Source organism: Culicoides brevitarsis, chromosome 1 (assembly GCF_036172545.1).
Source record: "Culicoides brevitarsis isolate CSIRO-B50_1 chromosome 1, AGI_CSIRO_Cbre_v1, whole genome shotgun sequence".
NCBI lineage: Eukaryota > Metazoa > Arthropoda > Insecta > Diptera > Ceratopogonidae > Culicoides > Culicoides brevitarsis.
Genome location: NC_087085.1, coordinates 35,121,254 through 35,148,592, shown reverse-complemented (window position 1 = coordinate 35,148,592; position 27,339 = coordinate 35,121,254). Strand labels below are relative to the sequence as shown.

The 27,339-nt window shown below is 31.9% G+C and overlaps 8 protein-coding genes across 10 annotated transcripts; 5 read left to right on the top strand and 3 right to left on the bottom strand.

Moving 5' to 3' along the window:
* Positions 1–135: 135 nt before the first annotated feature.
* Positions 136–1,768, top strand: LOC134837733 (coiled-coil domain-containing protein 149). The gene is made up of 5 exons (XM_063853120.1): positions 136–205; positions 263–952; positions 1,008–1,080; positions 1,133–1,289; positions 1,348–1,768. Exons 1-5 carry the CDS (start codon positions 185–187, stop codon positions 1,766–1,768), a joined length of 1,362 nt encoding a protein of 453 aa, XP_063709190.1. The 5' UTR covers positions 136–184.
* LOC134827623 (polycomb protein Scm) lies at positions 1,597–6,525 on the bottom strand. 2 transcript variants are annotated; one of them, XM_063840357.1, is made up of 4 exons: positions 4,509–6,525; positions 4,234–4,454; positions 4,049–4,179; positions 1,597–1,794 (listed from the first exon to the last, which is right to left on the bottom strand). In XM_063840357.1, the coding sequence occupies exons 1-4, from the start codon at positions 6,349–6,351 to the stop codon at positions 1,776–1,778; spliced, it is 2,214 nt and encodes a 737-aa protein (XP_063696427.1). In that variant the 5' UTR covers positions 6,352–6,525; the 3' UTR covers positions 1,597–1,775. The 2 variants fall into 2 exon arrangements, with proteins under 2 accessions (XP_063696427.1, XP_063696426.1); XM_063840356.1 differs by having other exon boundaries at positions 4,234–6,525.
* A 1,194-nt stretch (positions 6,526–7,719) lies between these two features.
* Positions 7,720–12,400, top strand: LOC134827624 (SLIT and NTRK-like protein 4). 2 transcript variants are annotated; one of them, XM_063840359.1, is made up of 2 exons: positions 7,720–7,752; positions 11,014–12,400. In XM_063840359.1, exon 2 carries the CDS (start codon positions 11,017–11,019, stop codon positions 12,187–12,189), a length of 1,173 nt encoding a protein of 390 aa, XP_063696429.1. In that variant the 5' UTR covers positions 7,720–7,752; positions 11,014–11,016; the 3' UTR covers positions 12,190–12,400. The 2 variants fall into 2 exon arrangements, with proteins under 2 accessions (XP_063696429.1, XP_063696428.1); XM_063840358.1 differs by lacking the exon at positions 7,720–7,752 and adding an exon at positions 7,922–8,159.
* Positions 12,401–15,115: 2,715 nt separating this feature from the next.
* LOC134838264 (8-oxo-dGDP phosphatase NUDT18) lies at positions 15,116–17,797 on the top strand. Its single transcript, XM_063853756.1, has 2 exons — positions 15,116–16,563; positions 17,224–17,797. Exon 1 carries the CDS (start codon positions 15,447–15,449, stop codon positions 16,455–16,457), a length of 1,011 nt encoding a protein of 336 aa, XP_063709826.1. The 5' UTR covers positions 15,116–15,446; the 3' UTR covers positions 16,458–16,563; positions 17,224–17,797.
* A 1,062-nt stretch (positions 17,798–18,859) lies between these two features.
* Positions 18,860–20,227, top strand: LOC134837790 (proteasome assembly chaperone 1). Its single transcript, XM_063853181.1, has 2 exons — positions 18,860–19,376; positions 19,438–20,227. Exons 1-2 carry the CDS (start codon positions 19,282–19,284, stop codon positions 20,042–20,044), a joined length of 702 nt encoding a protein of 233 aa, XP_063709251.1. The 5' UTR covers positions 18,860–19,281; the 3' UTR covers positions 20,045–20,227.
* A 78-nt stretch (positions 20,228–20,305) lies between these two features.
* Positions 20,306–23,838, bottom strand: LOC134837779 (cullin-5). The gene is made up of 3 exons (XM_063853169.1): positions 23,661–23,838; positions 21,309–23,489; positions 20,306–20,559 (listed from the first exon to the last, which is right to left on the bottom strand). Exons 1-3 carry the CDS (start codon positions 23,685–23,687, stop codon positions 20,422–20,424), a joined length of 2,346 nt encoding a protein of 781 aa, XP_063709239.1. The 5' UTR covers positions 23,688–23,838; the 3' UTR covers positions 20,306–20,421.
* Positions 23,839–23,897: 59 nt separating this feature from the next.
* LOC134830596 (COMM domain-containing protein 2) lies at positions 23,898–24,769 on the top strand. The gene is made up of 3 exons (XM_063844137.1): positions 23,898–24,029; positions 24,089–24,422; positions 24,479–24,769. Exons 1-3 carry the CDS (start codon positions 23,963–23,965, stop codon positions 24,726–24,728), a joined length of 651 nt encoding a protein of 216 aa, XP_063700207.1. The 5' UTR covers positions 23,898–23,962; the 3' UTR covers positions 24,729–24,769.
* LOC134830587 (uncharacterized) lies at positions 24,747–27,301 on the bottom strand. Its single transcript, XM_063844125.1, has 3 exons — positions 27,180–27,301; positions 27,076–27,120; positions 24,747–27,023 (listed from the first exon to the last, which is right to left on the bottom strand). The coding sequence occupies exons 1-3, from the start codon at positions 27,193–27,195 to the stop codon at positions 24,769–24,771; spliced, it is 2,316 nt and encodes a 771-aa protein (XP_063700195.1). The 5' UTR covers positions 27,196–27,301; the 3' UTR covers positions 24,747–24,768.
* Between the last annotated feature and the right edge of the window lie 38 nt (positions 27,302–27,339).

Below are 27,339 nucleotides of genomic sequence, written 5' to 3'. Positions count from 1 at the left end.
AGACGACACACACAAAACACACGTCAAAAATTTTGTTTTCCCATCAAAAAGTATGATTTGCTGTGAATTGGCTTGAAATTCTCCCTTATTTCTAAAAAATTGGCTCAAAATCTCATAAACCATGGAAAAGAAGAAAATAAAAAAGCAAAATTCCGTTGTGAGTTTCCTCGAGAACACTGAACATATGGAAAATTACGATGTTGAGGTAACTTTTTATATCATTCACAAAATTTTTTCATCAAAAATTTTCATTTTCTTTTAGAATTCTGCTCTTTATCGCAAGTTACAAAGTAAAGTCGAGGCACTTAACATCATGCGAAACGAATTGGAAAAGTCTCGCACGGAACGGGATCAATGGAAACTCATGGCTGAGACATTACAACTTCGATATTCGGCGATAAAAAATGTGCAGAACACAAATACGAGTGTCGATTACAGCGGAGGGTCTTCCGTAAGAGCACTTTTAACGCAAACCCAGCAAACGAACATTCATTTACAAACGGAAGTGGATACCTTGAGACAACGTCTTTCGGAATTGGAAGGCGACATGACGTTACTTCGCAAGAGAAATCGCGATTTAGTGGCTCAGAACAGCAAAAATGAGGCATCTAAGCAAAATGGCAGTCACGACGAGCGATTAGAGGAATGGAATTTAGAAAAATCAAAGCTAATAGCACAATTGGAGACACTAAAGAAGCAAATTGCACAACTAAAATACGACCTAAAAGGAGTTTTAGACGAAAAAGAGGAAGTTGTGACGGAACGGGATGCGTATAAATGTAAAGCGCATCGACTCAACTACGAGTTAAACACCGCCTTGAAGAACGAAGGACCTGAAGCGAAGATTCTGGACTTGGATGCACTCATTTTAGAGAATAAATTGCTGCAGGAAAGACTGAAAAACGTTGAAGCGGAGTGTGACATGGCCAAAAATACGGCGGAAAAGTACAAAGTAAGTCTGAAATGATTAAAAAATATTAAAAAACTAACATTTTAACAAAATTCAGGGAATTGTGGAAACAAAACGTAAAAAAGGAATCATGAAATTCACAACTAACACTCCAGATTTGAACTCACAAGGTACTAACCAACAATTTTTATGAAAAAATTATTTACTAAAATTTTTTTTCAGTTCAACGTCTTATTGAAACCTCTCAAAGCACAAATGACAGCACGATAGACGATTTTAAAACCGAATCAGTCACGGAATTAAAGCAAATCTGCTTAACTTTGCTTGATAATTTGAACGACAAGTCACTCGAACTATCACATCAACGGAAAGCTAACAAGTAAATTCCTTTAAATCACAAAAATATTTTTTTTTACTGAAATTTTCTTCAATTTTAGACTTCTTGCTGCAAAAATCGCTGATTTGCAACAACGTCTTACGGGACCAAATGCAGAAAAAAGCCCCGCTTCAACATTCAGTCCATCCCAAATCCTGCTCGGAGGATATTCTTCCGCACAAGTCGATCTCGAGCACGATGAAAAGCAAAAATTTCATAAATTCAACTCGGATCCCATCACATTGTCGCCCGCTGCATCCAGTTGCTTCCTCCGAAATAGCGCAGCAAGTGAGTCTACGAAGAGTATGGCTTCCAGTAGCGAATACGAGAAACAAAGTGCAATGAGTGACGTATCGTCGGAATATACAATCGACACTGTGAACGAAACAATCGCTTCTAACGAGGAATGTAACGGCGAAAAATTACAAGAACTTCCCAAAGAACTGCAAGAAATGGTGCAAAGAGCGATGAGTCTCGAATAGAAACAATTTAAACTGCATATCCAGAGCTAAAATTAAATAATAATTAATTAAAAAGTGTGAAAAAAATAAAAATAAGAAAAAAATCTTAATTTTTTGTTTATAATATAACTTTATTTATTTTATTTTCAATATATATATATATATAACTATACAAGGGTTTCTTCTTAAAAATTAACGCAATCTGCAACCTCGTTACTCAACAAGGTTCTATCATAAGCTTTTCCATCTTTTATTATTTTTTTGCATCGAATATTTTTTTTTGTTAGAAAAAAGTTACTTAAAAACTTAATTTTTATTTTGAAAATCACAACGTAAAACATCTCATCAAATAAATAAATCGATTTATTATTTAGGTACTTTTTTCTATTAGTCAATTAATAGCAAGAGTTTAATAGATAAGTTAGATATTTTTTTTTCTATTACTGATAAATATTTTTTTTTCGTTTAAAGTTGTTTAGTGAGTAAGTATGTAGAGTTGTGAAAAGTGAGTAAAATTAGGCGGAAAAGGAGACAATTGAAGTATAAAATAGTTTTTTTGTGAAGAAATTTATGTCAGATTTTATTTAAACAAATTTGAAAAATAATTTTTTAGTTTTATATTTAGTTTTTTTTTTGTAGGTTGCAAAAATTTTTATTTTTTAAATTTATAAAAAATTATTTAAACCAATTTTAATTGGATAAAAAATAAAATTGGCACAAAATTTATTAATAATGATGTAAAAAAATTAAAAAATTTTTAATTTAAAAAAAAAATTAAAAATTATTTCATTTAAAAAAAATTAAAAAATACTTCATTTAAAAAAAAAATTAAAAATTATTTTATTTAAAAAAAATTTAAAATTATTTCATTTATAAAAAAAATTAAAAATTATTTTATTTAAAAAAAATTAAAAATTATTTAATTTTTTATTTTCAAAAATTAAAAAAGAAATAAATAAATTTTAACAAAAAAAAAAATATTTCAAATTTATTCTGAAAACTAATTTTAATCTGACATCAATTTCAATTAATTAAAATTCCTATAGTTTATTTTACTGCTCTGGATTTTATTAGTTTACATTATTTTTTAGCGTTTTTTATTTCCTTTCTATGAAAGTATCGGAAGTGTCAGGTAAGGTTTTTAATTTATTGAAACTGTTTTTTTTTTTCTAGATAGATAGTTAGATAAGTACAAAAGTGATGTGTTGTTTTTTTTAAGTTTAACTTTTAAGACCATTGGATATTTCTTAACTATTTATTAAAGCATTTTATTTATCATTTAAAATTTTAAAAAACTCGAAACTGTTGTAAAAATTCACTTCAAACTTTTTTTTTTACAAAATTATTAAATAAATTATTATTTTTCAAAAAACAAAAAAAATCCAATGATCCTAAAAAGTTAAAAAAAAAATCTGAAATTTAGCTCTATTTTATTTATTTTAAATTTTTAACTATTTTCCATTATATTATTTAATATTTTTTGTTTTTATTTTATTTTTTTAGATAAGTCTCATCATCTGTAGTAAATTTATTGTAATTTTATTTATTTATTTTTGAATGTTTGATTATATATTATTATAATTTTTGTTCATGCTGTGTACAATTTCGTTTCAGATAAATATTTAACATTAAATATTGTTGAAAAATTTGTAAACAAAAGAAAAAAAAATATTAAATCCTATTTTTTTCTCAGTTCTCTAACAATGCGTCCTTTTCCTTTTTTTAAAGGTACAAATGTAGATTTGATTTAATTTTTTTCCTATAATTTTTTACTTCATGTCTCTTCACAATTTTTTTTTTGTTTTTGTGAAAAAGTGCTTTTCTTGCTAAACGTCATATTACAAATATTCTAATATATTCAGGTTATTCTTCCTTGTATGTCTACTACACGTCTATGTATGAATTTCTTGGTAGGTATAATAATTATGATTATGTAAATGCTTGCATTTTTTAGGTCATAATTGATTTTTTGTTGCCACTATCTACAAGTCAGTGCAATTTATGCGGGTTATACATTCCAAAAAAATGAAAATTTTAAGAAGCTTTGTACAAATTTCGAATTAAATTAAATTAAATTAAAACAATAAAAATAATAATAATAATTTAGACACGAATTTGGAGAAAATTTTTAACCGCTATGTGATTTCATTTGATGAAAAACTTTGAATGTTTCGTTTTTTTTTTGGATCAAATTTGAACTGAAGTTCAAGAAAAAATTTTTTTTTGGGATTTTTTTTACGCGTGAACGTGTAGAAGGAATTCTACTGCAAACTACTTGTTCTTAAATTTTAGGTTTCTTACATGTTACTCTGTCGTCGTCCCTTTGCTTTGCTAACCAAATTGCAGATTTTCAGTGCGGGACCTAATTTGAGACCCATGTATTTCATCATCATGTCTGAATTGAGCAAGAGGAATGCTTTTCCATCAATTTCCTAAAAAAAATAAAAATTTAGATTTTTTCAAATAAATTTTTTTGAAAATCTTACGTGACGTCGAAAGAGCTCTGCATGTATCGATAAACTGGGATCCGTAGCGGAAATGTACGTGATGACATCTTCAATGCCCCATTCCGTTATCGGTGCCCTCAATGATGGCGGCGACATAATTGTTTGTTGCGGTATTACGGGCGTGCTTTGCTGCGCTTGTTGCTGCGTCGGTTGACTTTGTTCGGGGGCAACTGTTGCTACGGGCGGCGTTTGCGGCGTTCCTAACAAAGGTTTTTCGTCAATTTTTGCCTTTTGAAAGGATTGCATTGACTTACGGTTCGTCGTGCTGGTTACAGCTTCCGTTTTCACCTCCATCGGCGTGTTGTTTGTCGTTGATGTCGGTGCCATGGAGCGTCTTTCGTCGCTCGCAACTTCGACAGATCGTCGTTTGGGACTTACGGGACTACTGGGCTCTTGTTTGATCGCACGTTTCATGCTCGACGAGGAGCAATTTTCGCATGCATCGGGTCCCGGCTCGAGCGTTATCAAGTTTTTGCATGCGCGACACGTCGAACATAGCGTAACCAGGAATTCCTTTAAGGCCTCATTATCGTTTTGACGGATTGCAGTGGGAATTTTGACGGTATAATTTTTGTCGCCGACCGAAATTATGTAGATATCGCCTTCCATTGCGGCAAAGAGTAGCGGTGACAATTGCGACGTATCTTTGCAGGAAGCAAGAATCTCTTGCATGCACAATTTCGCGAGATTCTCTCGTGTGGGCGCCGTTACCATTGAAGAAAGCTTGCTTGTGTTAATAAAAGGACCTCCTTTGCATTGATGATGAAAATGCGCCGTTATGGGACTCGCAGGTGTCAAAGTATCTGTCGTACTGAGCGATAACGAAGGACGAACTGCTTTGCTGCGATGCGGACCTCCATCTAATTTGCTCTTTTGCCCGGGCGGTTGTAACGGATGACAACTTTTCGCACACCAACCAACTGGGAAAATATCACGCGAGTCATAACGACACCAATAATCGAAAGCGCCACGCCATCCATCGAACGTCACGTAAATCTGATCATCTTTGATCGCGGCAACGGTTGCGCAACAAATTAACTGCGGATTTTTCTTGTCGACAGCTTCCAACTTCTGACCAACCTCGAATAAATTAGACTTTGGTGTAAGCGGCTCCTTCTTAAATATCTCTTTGGGTGCAAGCTCGGCGCCCGCAAGCGTTTTCGCGAGAAACGTAGGCCAGCTGCTCGCATTCATGCGGAAACCTAAGGGCGGTTGGAGCATTTCGTGCGAACTTTCGCACGTACCAACGGGCGCAATTTCATTCGAATCCACAAGTCGCCAGAAATCGTTCTTGTTATCACTGCCATCTAAGCGTAGTCTGAGACGGGAGCCCAAAACCCCAACAACTGTAGCGATGCACGTCGACGTGACATTTCGCGGATCGAGCGCTTCGAGTTTCATGCCAATCTTGAAATCGTTCTGCGGCGGCGACTTTCCCTGCTTGAAACAATGCGCGGGTGCCGGTTTTCCCCCATTTTCCTTGAGATAATCGTCCCAATTGAAAATCGTGAAACTCTCGTACTGAAAAGGACCCGTCGACGTAAGCGTCGGACTGATTCTCGTCGTTGCCGTTGCCGCATGATTCTCACTTAGCGAGTCTTTGTTGTTGTTATTGTTGTTATTATTGCTGCCATTACGCGACGAAGCAGCGGGAGACGCATTACCGCTGTTTGCTGTAGTGTTGTTGTTCTTCTTTTGGTGCTTATTCATGCAGTATGTGGAGCAATATTCGCGATTTGGTGCCGTTTGCGTTCGTATTACGTTATCACATTGAATGCAGGCGCCCTTGCTGTATGCCTTGCGAAACTCGCCGAGACAACTTTCCGAGCAAAACTCCTTTTTGCCGTTTTGTGTGGGCAAGACGTACTGCAGCGGGTCCTTTGCTTCCGCACACCACGTACACGTAGCGCCAGTTTTTGTCGTTTCTGCGATGGCGACGGGTTTTCGCGGGGGACGTCCTCGTCCCTTGCTTACGGGTGCCGTCGTATTTGTGATGATTGCATTTGGGGATGGTTCCGTGTTTGCCGCATTATCTCCGCTGCCGCCACTTTGCGACGTTTGTTGTTCCGATGACGAATTTGTATTTCCAGAAGGCATCACTTTTTCACTGAGTCTCCCCGTTAAACAGTTATGCTACGAAATTCACACTGTTCTTTTGTTCCGTGATGCACACTTTGCATTACTGACTTCTTTTTCGCTGGAATTCACTTGGGATTATCGTCTTTTTCGCATCAAAATAGGAATATTTTTCTTCTATGCATTTGATTTACGCGAATGTTTGGCTGTTGAATGAGACGAACGAACGTGATAAATGTCACACAATTATCAATTTCATTCGTCTCAAAATATGACTGTCATCGCGAGGCGTAATATTTTGTGCAGTACTCCTCACAGCGTCAAAAAATTACCGTTAATAGAATGTAAAATTGATTGCATACCTCTTAAATTTCAATTTACTTAATTCTAAAATAAAATAAAAAAATATATTTAATTAAATTAGGTATATTTTAATTCAAAAAAAAAAAAAAAAAAAATAAAATAAAATAAAAAAATAAATAATAAAATTTAATTAATTAACAATAAATTTAACTTAGAATTAAATTTTAATTTTAGATTTTTTAAATTTAAATAAAAAAAATAATATTTTTAAATTTTAAAAAAATTTCAGATACCTAATTTTAATAGAAATTTTTAATTAAAATAAATTAAATTTTTTTACAGATTTTTTTTTATTTTGTTATTTTTTTTTATATTTATTAATCAAAGATATTAAAATGAAAATTTAATAAATTAAAAAAATAAATTAAATTTATTAACAATAAATTTTACTCAAATTTAAATTATAATTTTAGATTTTTTAAAATGAAATAAAAAAAAATAATAGTTAAAAATTTAAAATAAATTTAATTTTTTTAAAAAATTTTAAAATAAAACAAAATAAAATTTTTAGTTAAAAAAAATTAAATTTTTTTGGATTTTTTCAAAATTTAATTTAATATTAATTTTTTATATTTTGTTATTTGATCAATATAGGTAATAAAATGAAAATTTTGTAAATTGAAAAAAAAAATAAATTAAACTTTAAGAAATTAACATTTAAAAATTTAATAAAAAAAATTAACGAAATTTAATTAATAAAATTAAAAAAAAATTAATTTAAAATTTAAGAGAATTTAAAAAAAAAAATAAATTCTAAATAAAATTCAAGTAAAAAAAAAATTAATTAAAAACTTCTCAAATGACAGAGAGCAAAAAAAATAAGACATTTCATTAATTTATTCCAGGTAATTAAACATCACCACTTGAATGATAACTAACACTTTGACGACAAAATTTACATATTTTATTCATAACTCGGTTTCTGTAACTACTAACTCACTTAAAAGCAACCCAAGCACACACGAGTGAAATCATTGTCGGTAGTTGTAGATTCTTTTTATTTGTACACCGTGGTAGTAGTGTTGACTTTGTTAATAATTGGAGTCAACATACGTACAGGTATGAATGATAAAATTTTTATTTTGTGTTAGGTTGTGTGTAAGTAAAACCTTTATGCCTACTACACGCGACGTGAATAAAAATGCACAATAACCAGTTTCCAGTCGTTCATTTAGTTTATTCTCTGTTTAGTTTAGTTTTCAGTACGTACTGTTCTGTTGCGCATTCACTACTTAGATACCGCACTGCGATGCTGAAAGAGTTCAAATAGAACGAAATTTATTGTATTTATTGGATACAAAAATAGTTCCGGAATATTTAAAAATTAAAATAAAATAAAAATCACTCAAAGTGTTTCAAAAATGTGATCAAAAAGGCTCTAAAACGTGTCTTCAAACCGAAAAAAGAGAAAAATTGAAACTAAAACGCAAATATTTGTCACACAAAACTACTGAAAAAGCTACAAAGTAAGTAAGAAAAAAAAATCACGTCGTCTCATGTCGATCGTCCGGAATATCAAAGTTAAAGAAGAAGAAGACTCGACGAAAAAGACAATATTTGCAAGCACAACAAAAAAGCAAAAGTGAAACAATTTAATGCAATTTACAAGTCTGTCTCATCGTTACTTGTTTTTTCGAACAAACGAACGAACGAAGGTAGCGCAGTTATTTATCGGAGATGTTCAATCAGAACGTTTGCTTTCTACAGAACATTTTAGAAAATTTACGGTATGAACATCCACGGAGAAGAGATCGACATTGCTTACTAAACACATTTTTTATTTTGTGTAAACACACGAGAAAAGCCTGCGTTTTGCCTTAAAAGGCAGTATGTGCATCATTTTTTGCATAATTTCATTCTCAGAAACGAACAAAATCGTAGCTTAGGGCATGTTTTTGCCTTGCTTGCGCATAAATGTTTTACTTTTTTAAATTTATTGTCCGGCAAAAAGTCTCACGTTTTACATTAAATGGTCTGCGATTGTGAAATAACTCGCCATTAGTTCGTTAGATGAACCAAAGGTGTCAAAAATATCACCAAATTGTGAATTTTTTTCAGTTTTGTTCACAAGTGATGATCTAATTTTTTGAATGAAAGTAATTTTTTTCATTGTTCGTAGAATGTCAATAACATATGTAGTATTTGTGGTGAAGAAAAAGAAACTTCACAAAAAAAAGTAAACCAGAAATAGGTTTTTATCACCGAAAATTGATGATAATGTTTGACATTAACATATGTTTTGTTTTTATACCATATGTTCGTTTCAGCCATTAGTGAGCTGCAGTAATTTGTTCATTTTTTTTTTCTTTTTTTTCATATGAAAAATGAATGAGTTGTGGTCATATTAACTGTATTTACCGGCATTTTTTGCTGTGCTATGGTAAAAAATGTTAATGATGGTTTTTTATTAATATTAATGTGTTGTTGTGATTATGCAATTATTATAATATTTACACTTTTTGTTTACTATGCGTTTTCGTTCAGACATTCAAGAATGGTTTACAGGTTTACTTTTACTTATAAAGAGGTTTATGAGTTGTTATTATTAAACGTAGCGGTGTTTGGTCTGATAAGAAAATGTTTATCGCATTAATTCTGTAGAAAAATAAACAATTAATGTTTATTTTATGACATATCTTATCGGATTCAGGTTAATTTCACTTGTATTGAGGTTCAAAGACATCAATGGGAGTAAAATTTTGATGAATGAATGGTTGAAATTTGTTAACAAATTTGGCTTTCGTTTTAAAATGAGTCAATTTCATACATTAGTATCACAGGTTTTAGTCAATTCGTTGAAAAATGATGCTTTCTTGTATAAAAATGAATTTTCTTGAAAACGTGTGACATGTTAACTTCCAGATAATGTGCCAAGAGACCCTTTAAGAATGTGAAGTCGAGCATATTAAAGCTAATTTGTTGTTTGACACTCATTAATTCAGTTTGTTTCAACATATCGCTAATTCTGGTATACCAATTTGAATCTGTCAGTGATCTCAATGCTTGATTTTGCACCTTTTGTAATTCATTTAAATCAGTTTCATTGTTCAAATGTGAGCGTTTTGTCGTCTAAGCCTCTTCTCATTCTTGATTTTGTATTTTTTTAATAATTTCTCATTTAATTCCATTTTTTGCAATTCTTATTGCCTGCCATTCCAGTGACAAGAAGTCTTTAAGAGAATTGATGATTTAATTAAGAATTAAGGCCGCTCCATATTTTTTTTGAACTTTTTGTCCCATGCCCCATTTCAAAAGTCGAAAATCCAATGGGGCAAAATAAAAAAAAAGTTAAAAATTTCATCAAAATTTACCGTTTTTTGGTCTTTTTTCATATTTTTCAAGGAATTTTACAAAATTTTTTAAAAAATTTTTAATTTTTAAGAATTTTTGTATTGAAAATCGTATTTTTACATTTATTTTCTTCGTTAAAATTTTTTTTAAAAAAATTATTTTTTAAAATTTTTTGATAGTTTTTTTTACGAATTTTTTTGTTTAAATTTTTAACTTGAAATACTCTGAGATAAATTTTAAATTATCAAATCTCAATGTAGATACCATAAAATCAACTAAAATATTGATTTATCACAAAAAACTGTTAAAATTTTGTCATTTTGTATGAAACAGTATTTCAATTTTTTTTTTTATTTTGCCTCCCCCATTTTGAAAAAAAATTTTTGGGACAAAAAGTTCGAAATAAATTTGGAGTGGCCTAATTAAGAAATTAATAGAAGCTATTTAAGACTTTTCAATATTCACAAGTATATCCCAAAATCTGAAGTAATTTAATTTGATCAGCATCAGCTTTCCATTAATTGCTGATTTTTGCATTCTTCTGTTCGGTTAAATCTACAAAGGAAAAATTTTGTAAAATTTTTGATAAATTTTAAATAAAATTACCCGTTTTTAGACATTTTTTCAAAATCAGCATGAATTTGAACCGTTTTTCTGGTATATATTTATTCTTCACAGAAAAACCTACAAATTAAGATATTAAAAAATTTTGTCACATAATTAATTTTTCAAGACAAAAGAACACTTACGCCAGAAACTAATTGTTTAATTGAGACTACTTCACATGTCGACAGACCTCTTTTGTTATTTACTTCCATTTTACCGGTTCACCGTGTTGCTCGTGTTTTTGTGTGAACGTGCTTTCCTGAATGAATTTTTAATGAACACCTAACCAGCGACTTGCTTATGATGTCAGCAACAATTAAAAAAAAATACTCAAGATATGATTCACGCTGTTGTTTTGTTTTGTGTAAAGCTGATTAAATATTGAGTCAAATATTTACCTTTTTTCCTATTTTTTTTTTTCAGAAAATGAACTTCCTGCACCTGTTAACCTTGTCACTGTTTTCCATCGTCATCCTCGCTGACACGTCTTGCGGTCCCAAATTCAAGGGAAAATGCACTTGCGGCTACACAACGTACGACGATCGACGCCAATATGTCGTCAATTGCACAGATCAGGGCTTCACGAACACCACTGTGCTGGAATACTTGCCGCTCGAAACGCAAGTTCTCATTTTCACGGGAAACAACATTCAGGAGCTGCCATGGAACGTTTTTGGTGCCATAGATAACCTCACCGAGCTCAGCATAGTTGACATGAGCAACAACCATATACACGAAATACGCGGAAAATCCTTTCATCATGTCATAAATGTCCGTCGACTCATCTTGAATCACAACAATTTGAGTATTTCCAGCGACGATGACGAGATAAATTTCCATCATCCGAGAGTTTTTTCGAATTTCATCAATTTGCAAGAGTTGCACTTGACAAATGCCTTTGCCGATAACACTTCCTCCGAGTTGAGTGAGGATTTGCACGACATTTTCGTGAACAGCAACTTGACGCAGCTGCGAAAATTGCATCTGGAACAAAATGAAATCTCAAAATTCCGTGATAGGAAAGTTTTTTGCGACTTACCGCATTTGATGGACTTGCATTTGGGCGACAATCTCCTGAAAGACATCAATTTCGACGTAAAATGCTTGAAACGTCTTCGATTCATCGATCTGGAACGAAACAAATTTGAATATTTGAAACAGCGTGATTTGCAAGCACTTGATGATCTTCAAAATTCGCGCAAAAATCTCAATTTAACGATAGATTTAATGGACAATCCCTTCACGTGCGACTGTCCCATACAAACTTTTAAGTCGTGGGTCGGCAAAACAAACGTTACTGTACGAAATTTGGAAAATTACGTTTGCATCCGGAAGACTCGGCGAAATTACGTGTTAGATCTCAGCTTGACGCGATGCAAAGTAAATTCGCATAAAAATGCAGCGACAGTAACTCATACAGCGGCATTGGTATTTTTGCTGGTAGTACTTTCGTTTGTACTTGTGGCGTTGTTGGGAGCGTTAATTTACATCAGCAAAGATCGCATAAAGACGGTGCTGAATCCCGCATTGACACAGGTTTCGAAAAAAGTTCAGTACACCTCGATAAAAGACGACGATGCACCCGAGCAATATGTTTAGAATAGATTTTTTTGAGACTAAACTAGATTTTTAAGGCACTTAGCTTAATTTAAACTTCGTACTTAAATAATTAGAAATAAAAAAAAATAATTTTTACACCTTTTGAGACACTTCGTGACACTTGTGATCAAAATTTCTCTTAACACTTTTTTTTAATTTTGCAAAAAAAAAATTAATTTATAAAATCTAATTAAAAATTAAATTTTCCTTAAAAAAACTATTTAAATAAACTAAAAAAAAAATATTTCAAAAAAATTCAACACTTTCTGCTTTTTACTTTTGATTTTTTTTTTCGATTTTGAATTGAAATGCATCTCATCGTAAATAAACTAATTTCGTTACACATGACATAACAAAACTTTCAATCAAAAAACACGGAGTTTGGGCGACGACGCTTGAGTTTCAAAGAGAGCGAGACCTCCTAATTTGAATATAAATTTGCATATTTTTATTTGTTTTTCGATTCAAAATTGACAGACAGCGAAAGATTGGTCTCCATCAATCACATTTAAATTGTCTTGTCTCTATTATTAGATTTCGACGAGATAACACCTCCTCATTTGTTTTTATTAATTTTTTTAAAATCATTATCATGAATCATGTTTGTTGTTTTTAAATAAATTTTAAATTGGTGCAAATTAATATTTGAATAAAATTGAGAATTTTTTTGATAAATTTCACATAATTTTAATTTTGAATAATTAATTTGTATTTTTCTGACACCTTTTAATCACTAATTTGGTCGTGTTTACATCAATTAATTTTTTAAATGCCTCTTAATTAGACTAATCCATTTGTTTATAGCAAATATTTACTTCACACAAGTTGGCATTAAGTTATTTATTTTTTAATCCCTGAAATTCAACAATGTTGTAGTTTGATTGAATCATTAATAATAATAATAATTTTGAAGCCGTGGGGTCTCTTGAATGAATTTTTTTGCTACCTTGTTATTAAAAGGTAAGGTTCGTTAAGGAATTTGACCAGAATTTGGAACGGGATCAAGGTTAAGAATGATAATGATTAATATTTCTTGGAAGTTTGCATGGTTTTGCTCTAATTTAAATGGACTTGGATTTAATTTTTAAAAAAAAGCATGGGGAATGTTTATATTGGATGAAAAAAATGTTTTATAATAATTTTTGTTATATTTTGTAATTTTTCAAAGGTTTTCACTAAATTTTAAAGAAAAAGTAAGAAAAATTCATAAATTGAAATTAATAAAAATTTTGAATATTTAATAAAAGCAGTTCATCGAGAATTTATTAAAATATTATATTTGGAACCAATTTTTTTTTTTTTTTTCAATAAATTTTAAATTTAAATTTTATTTTAATTTTTTTAAACAAAAACATTTTAGATATTAAATATGTATCAAAATATTCAAAAATTTTACAGAAATATTTTTTTGAAATTTTTCAAAAAATAATTTAATTTTTCAATGTCTTTGTCGTTAAAAAAAAAGTTAAAAATTTCATCAAAAAAATGTTTTCTAACAAATATTTATAAAATTTATTTTTTTTTTTAATTTTTTGCAAGTTAATAAGTATTTTAAGAAAATTTTCATAAAATTCAAAAATAAATTGATAAAACTTTAGTCGAAATTTTATCGAAAATAAAAACTTTTTTTTTCATTTTTTAACTTCATAGCATGTTTCGAAAAATCGAAAATAAATTTTTAAATTAAATGTTCTCGAAACTTTTTTTCGAAACTTTTTTATCGATAAAAATTTTCATGTTTTTTCAAAGAATGTTCGAGAAACTTCATTAAATCTTCGAAAATTTTTTTAACCTCAAAAATTTTAAGAAAAATTAATCTTTTTAACATAAAAAAAAAAATTTGTAAAAAATTAGTTAAAAAACAGGTTTCAAAAAAAATTGCCAAAAAAGTTTTATATATTTTGTCAAATTGAAAAAATTTTTAACTTTTTTAAAATTTTTTAAAATTTAATTTTTTGAATTTTTTATTTTTCTTTGTTTTTGTCCATATGCATTTCAATTTGATTTCATTTCAAAAATCTAAAATTCAAAATTAAATAAAAAACAGTTAAAAGTTTCATCAAAATTGACCGATTTTACATGTTTTTAAACACTTTTTTCTAGAAAAAAAAATTAAAAAAAGTTTTAGTATTTTAATTAAATTTCATAAAATTTTTTTAAAGAAAACTGACTTAAAATTTTTGTATTTTTTAAAATTTTTATTAATCAAATGTTAATTTCCACAAAATTTTAAGATTACACGTATCAAGGATATTTGGCAATGGCGACGTAGAACTTCCATCCAACTTCTTACTTCCCTTTGCTACTTCAACATGCATTAGATTACTTTTCTACCGCGGTTATACATCATCAAACCTTTATCTCAGAAATGTGTGTCTCACCTGCAGTTTCAATGTATTTGTGATATGTTGTGATTTGTTTTGTTGTTATTTCTCTCTTTTGTTATATTATTTTGTTTTTTTCGATACTTACTGCATGTCACACATACAAAGTTTTGTCTGCAAATCCACATTCCATTAGATTGAAGTCATTTTTCTTCGCAGAAGTTGGATAACTTTCAATGTCGTCATTTGACCTGAAATTAAATTGAATCTCAAAACCTTTAAAAAAACGTAAAAAATGAAAATTTAAATGAAAAACTGTGCCGTTAGTCGATTTAACTCCTTTGACATCTACTTCAATGGAATTTTGTATGAAAAAAAATAATCCCTTACTATTGGTTGAAAATTAAATTTCTACTTGCCATTGGTTGAAATCGACGCATTTTTGCCAATGAACGTAAAAAAGTCTCTCTCGATGAACGAAATTCTCTGTGTACATTCAGTCTCTCGAGATCTCTTCAATCGACTGGTTGTGTTTTCATTCACAAATAAATAAAAATTTTATTTTTTTTTTATCTTTTTAACAAGTCTTTGAGTGTCTCGCGAAGCAAAATCACCAAATCAAAAATTCAATCAAAGTACGAATAACTTTGCGAATAATTAAATAGCGAGACTTTGAGTGCAAACAATTGTAATGACAACAAAAGTGGATTGAAACTATTTATTTATTATTGCTGCACCGTAGCAACTCGTAGATAATAGAAAGGAATGTGATATGTGGTCAAGTGAAAAGACTGTCAGACGACGTACGCACATAACGAGATTTAAATAAAAATATATTGATTCCGGATCGGAGTTATAAAAAAAATAACAAGAGACTTATGTCATAATTATACGTTCAATAAACGAGTGTTTAAGTCATAAATCGTCGTAATAATGGAGAATAATTTAATTCGCGTACTCGAGGGACAATATTTGGACGAAATCACGAGCGAATTGTGCGATTTTACGCTCGAAGAACAAAATGCCGTCTCCGAGTCGCAGGGCATTGCCCCATCAAGTCCTTCGGATTTCGTGCCAAAACTTTCCTCAACTGTCACATACATCGTTGCTTCGGTCATTGTCAACGACAACGATGAAGTCCTCATGATGCAAGAGGCAAAAAAGTCCTGCGCCGGTAAATGGTACCTCCCAGCAGGTCGAATGGAGAAAGGCGAGTCAATTATGCAAGCAGCTGAACGAGAAGTTCTCGAAGAAACTGGATTACGTGTAAAAACCACAACTTTACTCGCGATCGAATCAGCTGGCGGTTCATGGGTTCGTTTTGTGGTAACAGCAAAAGTGCTTGGCGGCGAACTAAAAACTCCCGCACAAGCCGACAAGGAGTCAATTCAAGCGAAATGGATACACGACATCGGATCGCTTAGTTTGCGTGCCACAGATATCATCACAATTGTCGACATTGCTCGTGCCCACAAACGACGCAACCCCAAAGACCCGGGATGGCATCGCGACATCTTGCCAACTGCCAAGCCACATCACAAAAGTTACCTGCGTCTCGTAATTGCCATCCGCAAAAAGGCCACAAATCGTGTCAATATCTTGCTGAGTGAAAAGACTGCCTATCATTTCCCAACTGTGGAAATTCATCCGGGACGAAATCTGCATGCGACTTTGAGGAAATTCATGGTTGAACTGTTTGGTGCGGAGCTTCCGGCGCATCGCCCCCACGGGATTTTATCTGTCGAACATAAGCCTTCAGCAGCGGAAACGGGACCAACAGATGGAATTTGCGTCACGTTGCTCGTCGTTTTCAAAGCAACACTCGAGGAAGTGTCACTCATCGGGAAATGCGCATGGCACGAAGTCAGCAAGGAATTAAGTGATCGTCTTACGTTGCTAGTTGCGTCAAAGCACTCGACAATACCGCTACATGTTGTGCGGTAGAGAAATTTTCGCATCTTTCGTCATATTTTTACGTCTTATCATCAGGGTTGGAAAAACTTTTGACTTTTACTTAATGGAGCGGAATCTGAAAATTGAACAAAAAAAGGTTAAATAAATTGAGTTAATCTTAAGTTATATCATTAAGTCAAATTAAGTTTTTTTAACGTTAACTGAAGAAGAGGAAAAAGTAAAAAAAAATATGACATAATGACATTTTTTTTTGAAAAAATATGATTTAAAAAAAATTATTTGTTAATTTCTTTGAAAAATTAAATTTTTAATTTCGACTTAAATTTCTCTTAAAAAAATTAAAGAGCTTAATAAGAAAAATTTTAACTTAAGTAATCTTAAGTTGATTTTAATAAGTCAAATTAAGTTAATTCTTTTAGGTCGAAACTTAAGAAAAAAAATCAGTAAATTTTCAAATTTTTCTTTTTTGGAAAAAAAACTTGTTGTAAAAAATGAATTTCAAGTGAAAAAAATATTTTTTCATGAAATTAAGTCAATAAAAAAAAAAAAAAGTACTGACACATATTTTTTTTTAATAGCTTCTATTTAACGTTAAAAAAATTTTAAGTTAAAAAATTAAAATTTGATTTAAAATAAGCCTTGAATAAAATTTTGACTTAAAACTTAACATAAGTAACTTAAGAAAACTTAAAGAAAAAGAAAAATTAATTTTATAAATTTCGATTTAAAGCCAAAATTCAACTAATTTTGACTTAATCTCAAGCAAAAGCATTAATTAAATTTTCAAACTCAAAAGTATTTTCAACCCTGCGCCTTCTAAACAATGCACGCCGCCGCTGAAAAGCATGAGAAAGAATAGAAAACAATAGGATGCGATAATTACAGACTGTTACATATCTCTTTTGCGATGCATTTTTAAGTGGATTTCTCCTCTTCCCCGAGAAACAATAGCTTTAAGTAGTCAAACGAGTCACAAAATCACAAACAAATGGATGGATGGATGCAAAAACCACAAGTTAATTATGCGTGATGTTTACCGCAAAACATAATTTCATCGTCCGATCCGAAAGTAGGAGGTATGAACGTGCCAACGTGTTGATGTTGATAAATAAATGAAAATCAAAAAATTTAATACTCATTCATGTGAGAAAGAAAGAAATAAGATGCTATATATTTAATAAATAAGTAGATATAGATGATAAAGTTATTTACTTACCTACGTTGTTGAACACAAAAAAAAATGAACAAAACGGTGCTTGGTATTATATTCATACGAGAAATTTTTACTTTACTCTTATTACCTAATGATAGTTTTAAAATTGTACTTTTATGTTGATTAATTTTTATCTTGTCTGTAAGAAGAAAAGTTGTTCGCGATTTTTTTTATTTTTTGTTTGTGAACGATGTTGATATTGTTTATTATTGTATTTAGATAAAGAGCAATAAAGAGAGATTTTTATCTATTTTTTGGCTTTTTATGAGTTTTAATAAAAAGTGACTACTGTGCATGATGAATTTTGGTTAAAAAATATTCATTATTAGGTATTTAATATTTTTTTTTTATTTATTTAATTTTTTTTATTTAATTAAATTTTTTTTAATTAATTTAATTTAACTTGAAAGGACTAATGTTAAATAAATAGGAAGAACTAATTAAAATTAAAAAAAAATAATTAATAATTTTTAAGGATTTTTTATTGAAAAAAGGCTTCAAATATTCACAGGATATTAAAAAAATCAAAATTTAAGTCTCTAATTTTAACTTTTCATTAATGTTTTTTGAGAAAATATTTTTTTTTATTTTTATTTATTGTTAAAAAACATTATTTATTGTTTTTTTTATGATTTTCAGCTTAATTTTCGCAAAAAATTGCAAAAGAAGAAAAAATTGAAAAAAAAAATAATTTTCTGTAAAAATTTTAATTTTGAAGTATAAATTTTTGTATGGTAAGTCACGTGTCAACCACAAATTAGAGATCTAAAGGACTTTTCAAAATTACGTTGAAGGATTTCCAGGCCAAAAATTAATCAAAATCGAGCCAATTTAGAGCCTAAAAGCATTAAAATGGACTTTAAAGCCATAAAATTGGTCAATATAATATCAACAGGTGAATTTTAAACATGACAGTGTTGCCTTGAACACAACTCACAGGCATTTTTTCTGTCAAATCATGCTAAAAGTGATCATTTTTAAAAGTATCGATCAACAAACGTGGATTTTACTTATCAAGTCCTTTAAAATTTAAAAATTTATTTTAAAAATTTGTGATTTTTTGACCTATTTTTATTAAATTTTTAGTTTTCACGAAAATTATCTTTAAAATTTTTAATAAAAAAATATTTTTTAATTAAATTTTCTTAAAATATATTCAACATATGGACAGACAGACCAAAAAACTCACCAAAATCAAATTTTTTTTTATGTAAAACCACAATTCCTGTTGATTTTCATCAGTTCAACGGCGCACGAACTAACAAATAAAAGGTTTCCTGACGTCCCGTTGAGTCACTCGAAGAAATTTCAAAAGAAAACTCACTCAGTGTCAATCCGTTCTGTGATTTTTTGCAGCAAAACCCTTGAGCTGCGAGTGAATAGAAAAGTGCCATAGAGTTGCCACACAGAGTTGTGTAGGTAGTTGGAGTAAACAATAAATCTCAAGTTGTTTATTTGCATTGCAATTTGTCGCTTGCATCTGTGCAAAACGCTGCATTGGCCATTCCATTTTTTGTTTCCTTCGCTGCAGCTCCTTGTGTGAAGCGACCGTGTGTACGTGACATCAAGGTTATTTTTTACCTGGGTAAACTCGGAAAATCGATATAAAAATTCGCTGCGGCACTAAAACTTACGGAAAAAATGGATTTTGCATTTGGTGAGATTGTGGAGCCATCATCGCGCGCCTTTTGGAATGACTATGACGAGCTTGGCGAGGAACGACAAGAATTTCCAGAGTAAGTTTCGTGACTTTTTGACGAAAAAAAATTAATTTTTGCAACTCATCGTGACTTGCAGGTTAAAATGGGTTTGGCAGAACGAGGATAACACACCGCAATTTCCCACGGATCTCGAAACTTTTCTCATTGTCGAGGGATTTGGCGTCCTGGATTTTCTGAATTCCGTTTTGCTGAAGGGCGAATCGCCGGTTTGTCATTTGAGCATCGGGCAAGCTGTCATGTATCACTTGCCGGCATCTAAAGTTGCAATTTGTCTCACAGACGAGAAGGATCTGAATTACTTTACGCCCATGACGACAGCGATGGAGCCGTGGATAAAAGCAGCGAAACATGTTTACGGCATAACTTTTCATTCGGCATCGACGTACAAAGGCGAGGAAGTCATGGAAACCGTCGATGGATGCTTTGTGCGAGGCGTAAACTCCAAATTCGAGAGTGTGAAAGAGCTGGAAGTGCCAAATATCATCACGGGACTCACAGCGGGCATCGTTAGTTACTGCAAATTCCACAAATTGGAGGCGAGTGCATTTATCGTCTACATGGAGGCGCCGATTTTCGACTCAATTACCACAAAGCCCGTCATAAAGTTGCTGAAAAGCATGAAGGTGCCGTGCGACGATGCATATGCGCTGAAACAGAAACCCGAATCTGGCTTGTATATGTAAAGAAAATGCATTTTAGGTGTAAATTCATGGAAATCACGACAACTGGTTGTCAATTTGTAACAAGAAGTGAGAGAGAATATTTTTCGATGTTTTACAAAAAAAAAAAACCCCAAAAAATGTAGATATTTTCAAAATTTTTTATTGTAATTTCTAATAATCAATAATAAAAATCAATCAACTTCACCAATTTTTAATAAATATTTCTCACGTAGTACTCAGACTTTTTGCATCGGAACAATAAATGATGTGGAAAACAATAAAATGAGCGTAAAACTTACAAATAAATGGTAAAAAATTTAACAAATCCTTATTTTTTTTGAAAAATTGTTACCGAAAGTTGTACAATAAATATTGAGATTTAACATAAAAAACGAGTTTTAAGCCATGTAGATGAAGGTATTGATATCATCGTCGTCTCTCCGCATGTACTTGTGTTCGATCAGCCATTCGAGTTGTTCTTTGATCATTTTCTTCGACGGGAGAAACATATTTTTGAGTATATCTACGAGCTCAGCCTAAAATTACAAGAAAATTTATTTTAAAAAATTATTCTTAATAAAATAAATTTTAATTTTTAATAAATGATGGAGTTTTTTAATAAAAATTTATTTTATTTACTCTAAAAAACAAAAAAAATTACAAAAAAAATATTTTTTTTAAAATAAAATCAAATTAATTTTCAAATAAAAAAAACTTGAGAAAAATGAGAAAATTACTAAGGATATTTTTCAACCACTTTGGCTGTTATTTTTTTTATACAAAAAAAAAAATATTTTTTTTTATCGATTTTAAAATGTAATTTTAATTAATTTATATAAATTTATTTAAAATAAAAATTAAAAAATAAAAATATAAAATTTTTTTTTAAAATAAAAATTGAAAAATTTAAACTTAAAATAATTAAAACTTAAAATAAATTAATTAAAAAAAAAAAAAAATAATTAAAAAAACGAAAAAAAATAAAATAAAATATTTTTCTTATAAAAAATAACAGCCAAAACAGTTGAAAAATATTTTCAGTAATTTTCTGATTTTTGTAGTTTGAAAAAAATTTTTTTTTTAAATTTTCTTCATGAAAAAATAATAAAAAATAAAAAAAAATTAAAATAAATTAAATAAATTTTGTAAATTTTTCACTTTTAAAATAAGAAAAAAATTAAAAAAAAATAAACCAAAAAATGTGAGATGACTTAGGAGTATTTTTGATAAAATTTAAACAAATTTTTATAATTATTTTTTTTTTAAATATTTTTTTAAGTCTCACCTGTAACGCTGCATTATTGATCCGCTTTCGCATTTTCATGATTTTGATGATTGCTTCTTGAGTCCTGAGAATCCGGAGTTGCACGATCGACTGGTTGTCCTCCTGTTGCGAGCGTTCCGTGCTCAACTGCAATCGCCCAATGAGATTAATTTTCCCCCGTTTTTGTGGCTTGCCGTTTTTAATGAGGGCAAATTCCTGATTTATCCAGAATAACGTGTGTTCGGCAAAGTCTTTGGGTTGCTGCGCCGCCGGCTCATACAAAAGCAATTGTCGTTTGAGTTTCGGGAATGCAACGAGAGACCACAGTGTGCGACGCAGCTCGGGATCCGGAAGCTCCGTAGCGAGTCGCAAATTTTCGTATGACACTTTTTCGAGAGGTCTTTGATTCCAAGCAAACAGTACAGCCATTTGGAAAGTTGTGACATCGAGATCGAAACGCCCAACCTCGTTGGCGAACGTAATGGTGCCGTTACTCATGTGATGATACCACTGCAACTTGCGCCCGGAATGTTTTTTCTTGTAAAATTCCTCGACTTCGGGTATGTAGTCTTCGAGTTCGAGCGGCAAACTGACGGAAACGCGTTCGCTGTTGCGTGCCCATGCCCCAGCATTCAAGATTTTGATGTTAATTGCGTCGTGTCGCGTCGTCTGGGCACGAAATTGGGCATTAAGGTCTTCGCTAACTTTAATATCTTGAAACATACGAGCTAGTTTGTTCACATAATCCGCTGGCATACCAACTTCTCGCAACCATTCGACCATATCTTCTTCTTTTTCGCTGTCGGCGCTCGAATCGAGGATTAAACGACGCGTTAAATGGGCTTTGTGATATCGCATGAAGACATCTTTGTTGCTGACGTACTTCAAAACGAGCAGAACGTCTTTTAACCGCGCCTCGATTTGATCACTTGTTAATCTCTTGCTCAGTGGCGTTCTTCGTAGCAACATATCGCAATAATTTGCCAGCAATTCGGGGCATTTGCTTTCGGGCGTAACAGCTTTCACCCCTCTCGCTGTCGCATTTGACGGAAGTTCTAACCGAAATACCGCCGTGTCGTTGACGACAGTTTTAAAGGCCTTATCACGCGCTGTCAAGAAACGCGGATCATCGTTAAACGCTTCTTCAACAAGTGTACTGAATCGTCTAAACAACTCCAAAAGTCGTTCGACATATTTTTCCGAGTCTTGCGTAATGACATCCGCAGCTGCTACCATATCCGCAAGTCCCGCATGAACGATATGATTTTCCAGGTCTCGTAACATGGGATCGACGCCGCCCGTGACACGATCCAGCAATCGAAACATCAGTTGCAAACGTTCTGTTTCGCCCGCTTCTATCAGGGGAGCACATTCAGCAATTAGTGTGGGGAGATGATCACCAATTAAGACATTTACACATGCTTGCATGAGCGCCGTCGCACTAACAGGCTCCAAATAACGTTTCGCCCGCGTTTCTTCTTCGCGTAATTTTAAGTCTACATACCGCATGAAGCTCTGTACCCCATTTGCTTGCAGTTGCTCATCAGCTTTGAGACGATAAAAGGCTTGTGTCGCTTGCAAATATGCCGCCTCGAAGTTATCTCGATAAATTTCGAGCTTATCTTCGGGATTTGAGCAAAGATTCACGTAACTTTCGCGCACCCCAATTACGAGTTGCGAATCGAACGCTTCGCCATTCCGTTCGGCATGCACTAATTTCATCGCGGAATCCTGCAAACGGTGCTTTATGTTACAAAAAATGCTCTGATTCCATGAATCGAGCATCAATTTGCGTACGATACTGTCGTCAGCGCTGCTTGCTTTCTTGCTTGAATTACTACTCGAGTTGTGACTGCTGCCGGAACCCTTTTGCAAACTATTTTCCAGCTGCCAGAACGGCAAAGGGAGATAACTGCTTTGTGTGAAAAACTTTCGCCATTCGATGATGTACGCTTTTAGCAGTGCTTGGTCCTCGCGATGCGCTAAAACGCGACTTTGTGCCTGCTTGATGAACGTAACGATATCTTCTTGCAAACTTTCGTGCATTTTTGCCGGTCCCTTGTCGTCCCAAACACTCACAAGTTGCACATTGTAGAACAACTCTTGCCATTCCTGCTGACTCACGGACTCCTGCTTCAGCAGCTTCAACACAATCGGGCGCATTTCGGGCCATTTTGACTCGAAAACAATCTCCCCCTTATTCTGAAAGTGGAAAAAAACACGCGAAAAAATTAAACAAAGGAAACAAAGGTCATTTTTTTTGCGTAAGAACCAGGTTAATCGAATACGGGTCGTTGTCGTAATTAATTACGGACACGGAGAGAGATTGCGATAACGCAAAATAGCGCATCAAAGGAAAACTTTCAAACTCACTTTCAACAATCCCCCGGAACTAGTCATCTTTCTGCAGCTGCTTTTTACTCTGATGGATATTGCGGATGCCTAATTTCGCTAGTTGCTATCATTAATGTCGTAGATTTCTCCCTAAAACGTAAAATCTATGGTAATTGATAAGTTTTCCTTTTTTTGTGATTTCAAGGGAGTCCGGATTGTTTTGACATTTGATGTCACTTTCGAAAAAATATTCATTAGGCATCGTTTTTGATGTGTGTCAACGACAATTTTTCAACTCTGGGCTCGTGTTTTGAATTTTTTTCCTCAAAATTCCTTGAATTATGGAAGAAATTCTCAAGTTTCAAAAGCCTGAAGAGCTTGAATTCCTGAGGAAACGATCTGTAGAAGGTTTGTTCCCTTAAAATTTTAATTTTAAATTAAATTTTACGCCCTGTTTTTCATTTCAGCTCTTGTTGACTTGTGCAAATTGGCCTTTGATTACATCAAAAACGGCTCTAATGTAGAAAAATATGAGATTTTTGCATCAAATACAGGCCAAACTTCCGAATTTATCCAAAAAATCGTCGAAATCTTGTTAGAATTTCTCATTGACGCCGTCAAATTCAACTATAACGACTCCCATTTCCAAAGTCTCGCTACCGATGCCGGCTTATATGACGACCAGATCTCAGTTTTGTCTCAATTTGTCGCCAGCAAGAAAGAAACAATCGAAAATCTGTTAAAGCAGAATCAGAATTTGGAATTGAGGTATCGACATCTTGATTGGAGATTAGAAGCGAGGTGAATTTTAACAATTTTTGAAGAAATTTTGTGATAATTTAAGATTTTTCTTGTAGAATTGCATCACGAACGCTACATTCCCAAGCTGTACCTCTAATAACGATGAAATTGCATCTCGATTCCGAAACATATCCAGATAAATTGCAAGTTTTGAGTGATACGGACACAGAAAACACGACAAAACGTGAAGTGATACTCCAAACAGATCCAAATAGTTTAGTTCACATCATAGATCAGCTCGAACAAGCGTTGCAAGAATCCAAATCGCATCGTACGAGGAATTTTATTAAGGCCTTCAAGCAATAATTTGGACTGAAATTGAATTAAAAGTTAAAAAAAAAATAATTTATTCAACGTTTTTCGTTTCAGATTGAAGTTTTTTCACAAAAATTTCCTTTTCTGCTTTTAGACTCCATTCCATTTCCGTGACTTTTTCTTCCGTAAAGTACTTGATGAGCAAGTCGAAGGCATCCAAGATCTCTTTTTCGGTTGGAAGTGTTTGGCGTGGAAGCGGATCAATGTTGTATGTCGGATAAAAGGATCGGTAAAGCCAACGAGAGCAATTTTCGAACTTCAAAAAGTCACATTCCGGTATTTGGCACGATTTGGAGTGAAATGTGTTGATAATGTCTTGTAATTGATTGAAAGGAAGGCGATATGTGAAGTTGGATTTTTTGTACCACTCGTAAAGGGATGAAGCAACTTCGGGATGATCAATGAACGATAATAGAAAAGACGATTTTTGGTCAGTTTTTTCAACTGAATCTGAAGGGATTGATGATTTTTCATCAATTTTCGGTGCAATTTCGATTTTTGGCTCTTCAGTACGGATTTCTTTGGTCATATCAACATCATTTGATATCAAAGTTGAATTTGCATTTTTGCTAAGAGGAAGATTTTCGTTAGAAATTTTCATTTTTTCGACAGTAGCTTCAGTTTCTTCCATAGAAATATTTTGATTTGGCTCAATTTCCTCATTTTTAATGATTTTTGCTGAGTTTGCTGAAGTATTAAGAGCAATAGAGTCCAAGCAATCCATAATCTCGTCTTGTTCATAGTAAGATAGAACAATCGAATTAAGTTTAATTTTTTTAACTTTTAAGTCTATGTTATGTTTTTTCATAAACTCTGTGGCAAGTACAAAATTTTTCATTCTTAGCTTGTATTTTGATACGCAATTTTTGCTTAGGCAATATTTCCTGTGAAACTCTTCCGTTGTTGTAACAAATTGATTTTTGGTGATTCGTACCAAAAAAGCCTCTTTTTGCTCTTTGTACCATTCGAGGAGTTTTTCTTCGAACACTTTGTGAATATTTTGCTCCTCATTTTGACTTTTCTCAATAATTTTTGTTTCTTGATCTTCCGATTGTTGAACAGAAGTCGTAATTTCCTGATTTTCATCATTTTTTGATGTTTCTTCAGTAGTTTCGGCTGTTTCTTTCTTTTCATCAGAGTAACTTAAATTATATTTTGCTATAAAATTCTCAAAAAACCTTTGAAAATTCTCATTTGTCTTAATTTTTTTCCAACAATGTCCTTTACAATGCATTTTGTGGAGTTCTTTAGCTGATTTCCTTATTTGGCTTTTGCTAATCGGTGTATTTTCTTGCTCGTTGTACCATTTAAGGAGCTCAATTTCGATAATTATATGATCTTTCTCATCTTTTTCTTCATTTTCTTGCACTTTAGCTTCAGTTTTCTCAATATTTTCAGTTGTTTGATCTTCTGATGGTTCAACAAAATTTTCCTCCTGCATAGTTGATGAATTTTTCTCTTCTGACAAATCAAAAGAATAACTCACATTATATTCCTCAAAAAATTCTCGCAAAAATTTGAAGAATTTTTTGATTTTTTTCCAACACCTTTCACCGCAACATGTTTTGTGAAAGTCTTTTGCCGTTCTTGTAATTTGAGCTTTGCTAAATGTAAAATCTTGATTCAATTCCTTTTGTTCGTTAATCCATCCAAGAAGCTTCTTTTTGATAATTTTATGTTTTTCTTCTTTGTCAATCCCATTTTCCTCTTTTATTTCAGTTTTTTCATCGTTTAAAGGACTTTGGACCTTCTCAAGTTCTTTTTTAACTTTTACATTTTCTTTGTCGGGAAACAAGTTAAACTTCCTCTTGAATTGTATGATGAACAGTTTATCAGGCTTGAAGAAACATCCCAGTAGTTTACAGTATTCCGTGTGATACTCAATTGCTTTATTTAACAATTCGTCGTAAAAAATTGACCTTCGTTCAGATCTTTCTGTTTTTCTGTGCCATTCAAAAAGATTTTCAATAAATAGTCCGTGATGTCTGTCTCTAGCATTGGTTTGACTTGTATTTCCGACAGTTTTTACGGAAACAGAGCAATTTTTTAAGAAATCACGAACCCAATTATTGTTTGCCTTGAAATCGCATTCCTTGTGATTACAAATTTTTTCATGTTGTTCATTAGTTTTTGAATAAATTTCTGGAAATTCGACTCTCCTCGTGAGTCTTTCTTGTCGAAACCATTCGTTCATTGATTCTTTCAGCAACTTTTGCTCCACACATTCACTGAATTTACTTTTTTTATTGCTTTTTGAAGAATTTTTGGAGATGTTGTCGTTGTTAGCTAAAAGAAATTAGTTAAATCGAAGAAATTTGGAGAAAAATTAAAAACTTACTTTCGTCAGTTTTAACCTGTTGATCCCCATCACTTCTCGTTCGCTCTGTAATTCGGTTAAAAATTATTAAAAAATATTTTTAATTTATCAAAAAAGTTTCTTACTCCTTCTTGGACTCATTTTTATGTGAAAAATTAAATGTCTTCTATTTTTTTCTTAAATTACGAGGTAGAAATAGATTTAAGCGCTCGCTTTTCCCATATGAATGACTTTGTTTACAAATATTTAACTCTTAAATCAAAACGACTCGAGTCATTTTGAGTT

What these genes read in the sequence shown, in the direction of transcription:
- LOC134837733 (XM_063853120.1), top strand. Translation starts at nt 185, where the DNA reads ATGGAAAATTACGATGTTGAG. An exon ending in TGGAAAATTACGATGTTGAG is followed by an intron (nt 206 to 262) that starts GTAACTTTTTAT and finishes ATTTTCTTTTAG; the next exon opens with AATTCTGCTCTTTATCGCAA. An exon ending in TCCAGATTTGAACTCACAAG is followed by an intron (nt 1,081 to 1,132) that starts GTACTAACCAAC and finishes ATTTTTTTTCAG; the next exon opens with TTCAACGTCTTATTGAAACC.
- LOC134827623 (XM_063840356.1), bottom strand. Translation starts at nt 6,351, where the DNA reads ATGCCTTCTGGAAATACAAATTCGTCATCGGAACAACAAACGTCGCAA. An exon ending in CAGAGCTCTTTCGACGTCAC is followed by an intron (nt 4,180 to 4,233) that starts GTAAGATTTTCA and finishes TATTTTTTTTAG; the next exon opens with GAAATTGATGGAAAAGCATT.
- LOC134838264 (XM_063853756.1), top strand. Translation starts at nt 15,447, where the DNA reads ATGGAGAATAATTTAATTCGCGTACTCGAGGGACAATATTTGGACGAA.
- LOC134837790 (XM_063853181.1), top strand. Translation starts at nt 19,282, where the DNA reads ATGGATTTTGCATTTGGTGAGATTGTGGAGCCATCATCGCGCGCCTTT. An exon ending in GAACGACAAGAATTTCCAGA is followed by an intron (nt 19,377 to 19,437) that starts GTAAGTTTCGTG and finishes CGTGACTTGCAG; the next exon opens with GTTAAAATGGGTTTGGCAGA.
- LOC134830587 (XM_063844125.1), bottom strand. An exon ending in ACAGGTTAAAACTGACGAAA is followed by an intron (nt 27,024 to 27,075) that starts GTAAGTTTTTAA and finishes AATTTCTTTTAG; the next exon opens with CTAACAACGACAACATCTCC.
- LOC134827624 (XM_063840359.1), top strand. Translation starts at nt 11,017, where the DNA reads ATGAACTTCCTGCACCTGTTAACCTTGTCACTGTTTTCCATCGTCATC.
- LOC134837779 (XM_063853169.1), bottom strand. Translation starts at nt 23,687, where the DNA reads ATGACTAGTTCCGGGGGATTGTTGAAA. An exon ending in GTTCCGGGGGATTGTTGAAA is followed by an intron (nt 23,490 to 23,660) that starts GTGAGTTTGAAA and finishes TTCCACTTTCAG; the next exon opens with AATAAGGGGGAGATTGTTTT. An exon ending in TCAATAATGCAGCGTTACAG is followed by an intron (nt 20,560 to 21,308) that starts GTGAGACTTAAA and finishes TTGTAATTTTAG; the next exon opens with GCTGAGCTCGTAGATATACT.
- LOC134830596 (XM_063844137.1), top strand. Translation starts at nt 23,963, where the DNA reads ATGGAAGAAATTCTCAAGTTTCAAAAGCCTGAAGAGCTTGAATTCCTG. An exon ending in GAGGAAACGATCTGTAGAAG is followed by an intron (nt 24,030 to 24,088) that starts GTTTGTTCCCTT and finishes TTTTCATTTCAG; the next exon opens with CTCTTGTTGACTTGTGCAAA. An exon ending in GATTGGAGATTAGAAGCGAG is followed by an intron (nt 24,423 to 24,478) that starts GTGAATTTTAAC and finishes TTTTTCTTGTAG; the next exon opens with AATTGCATCACGAACGCTAC.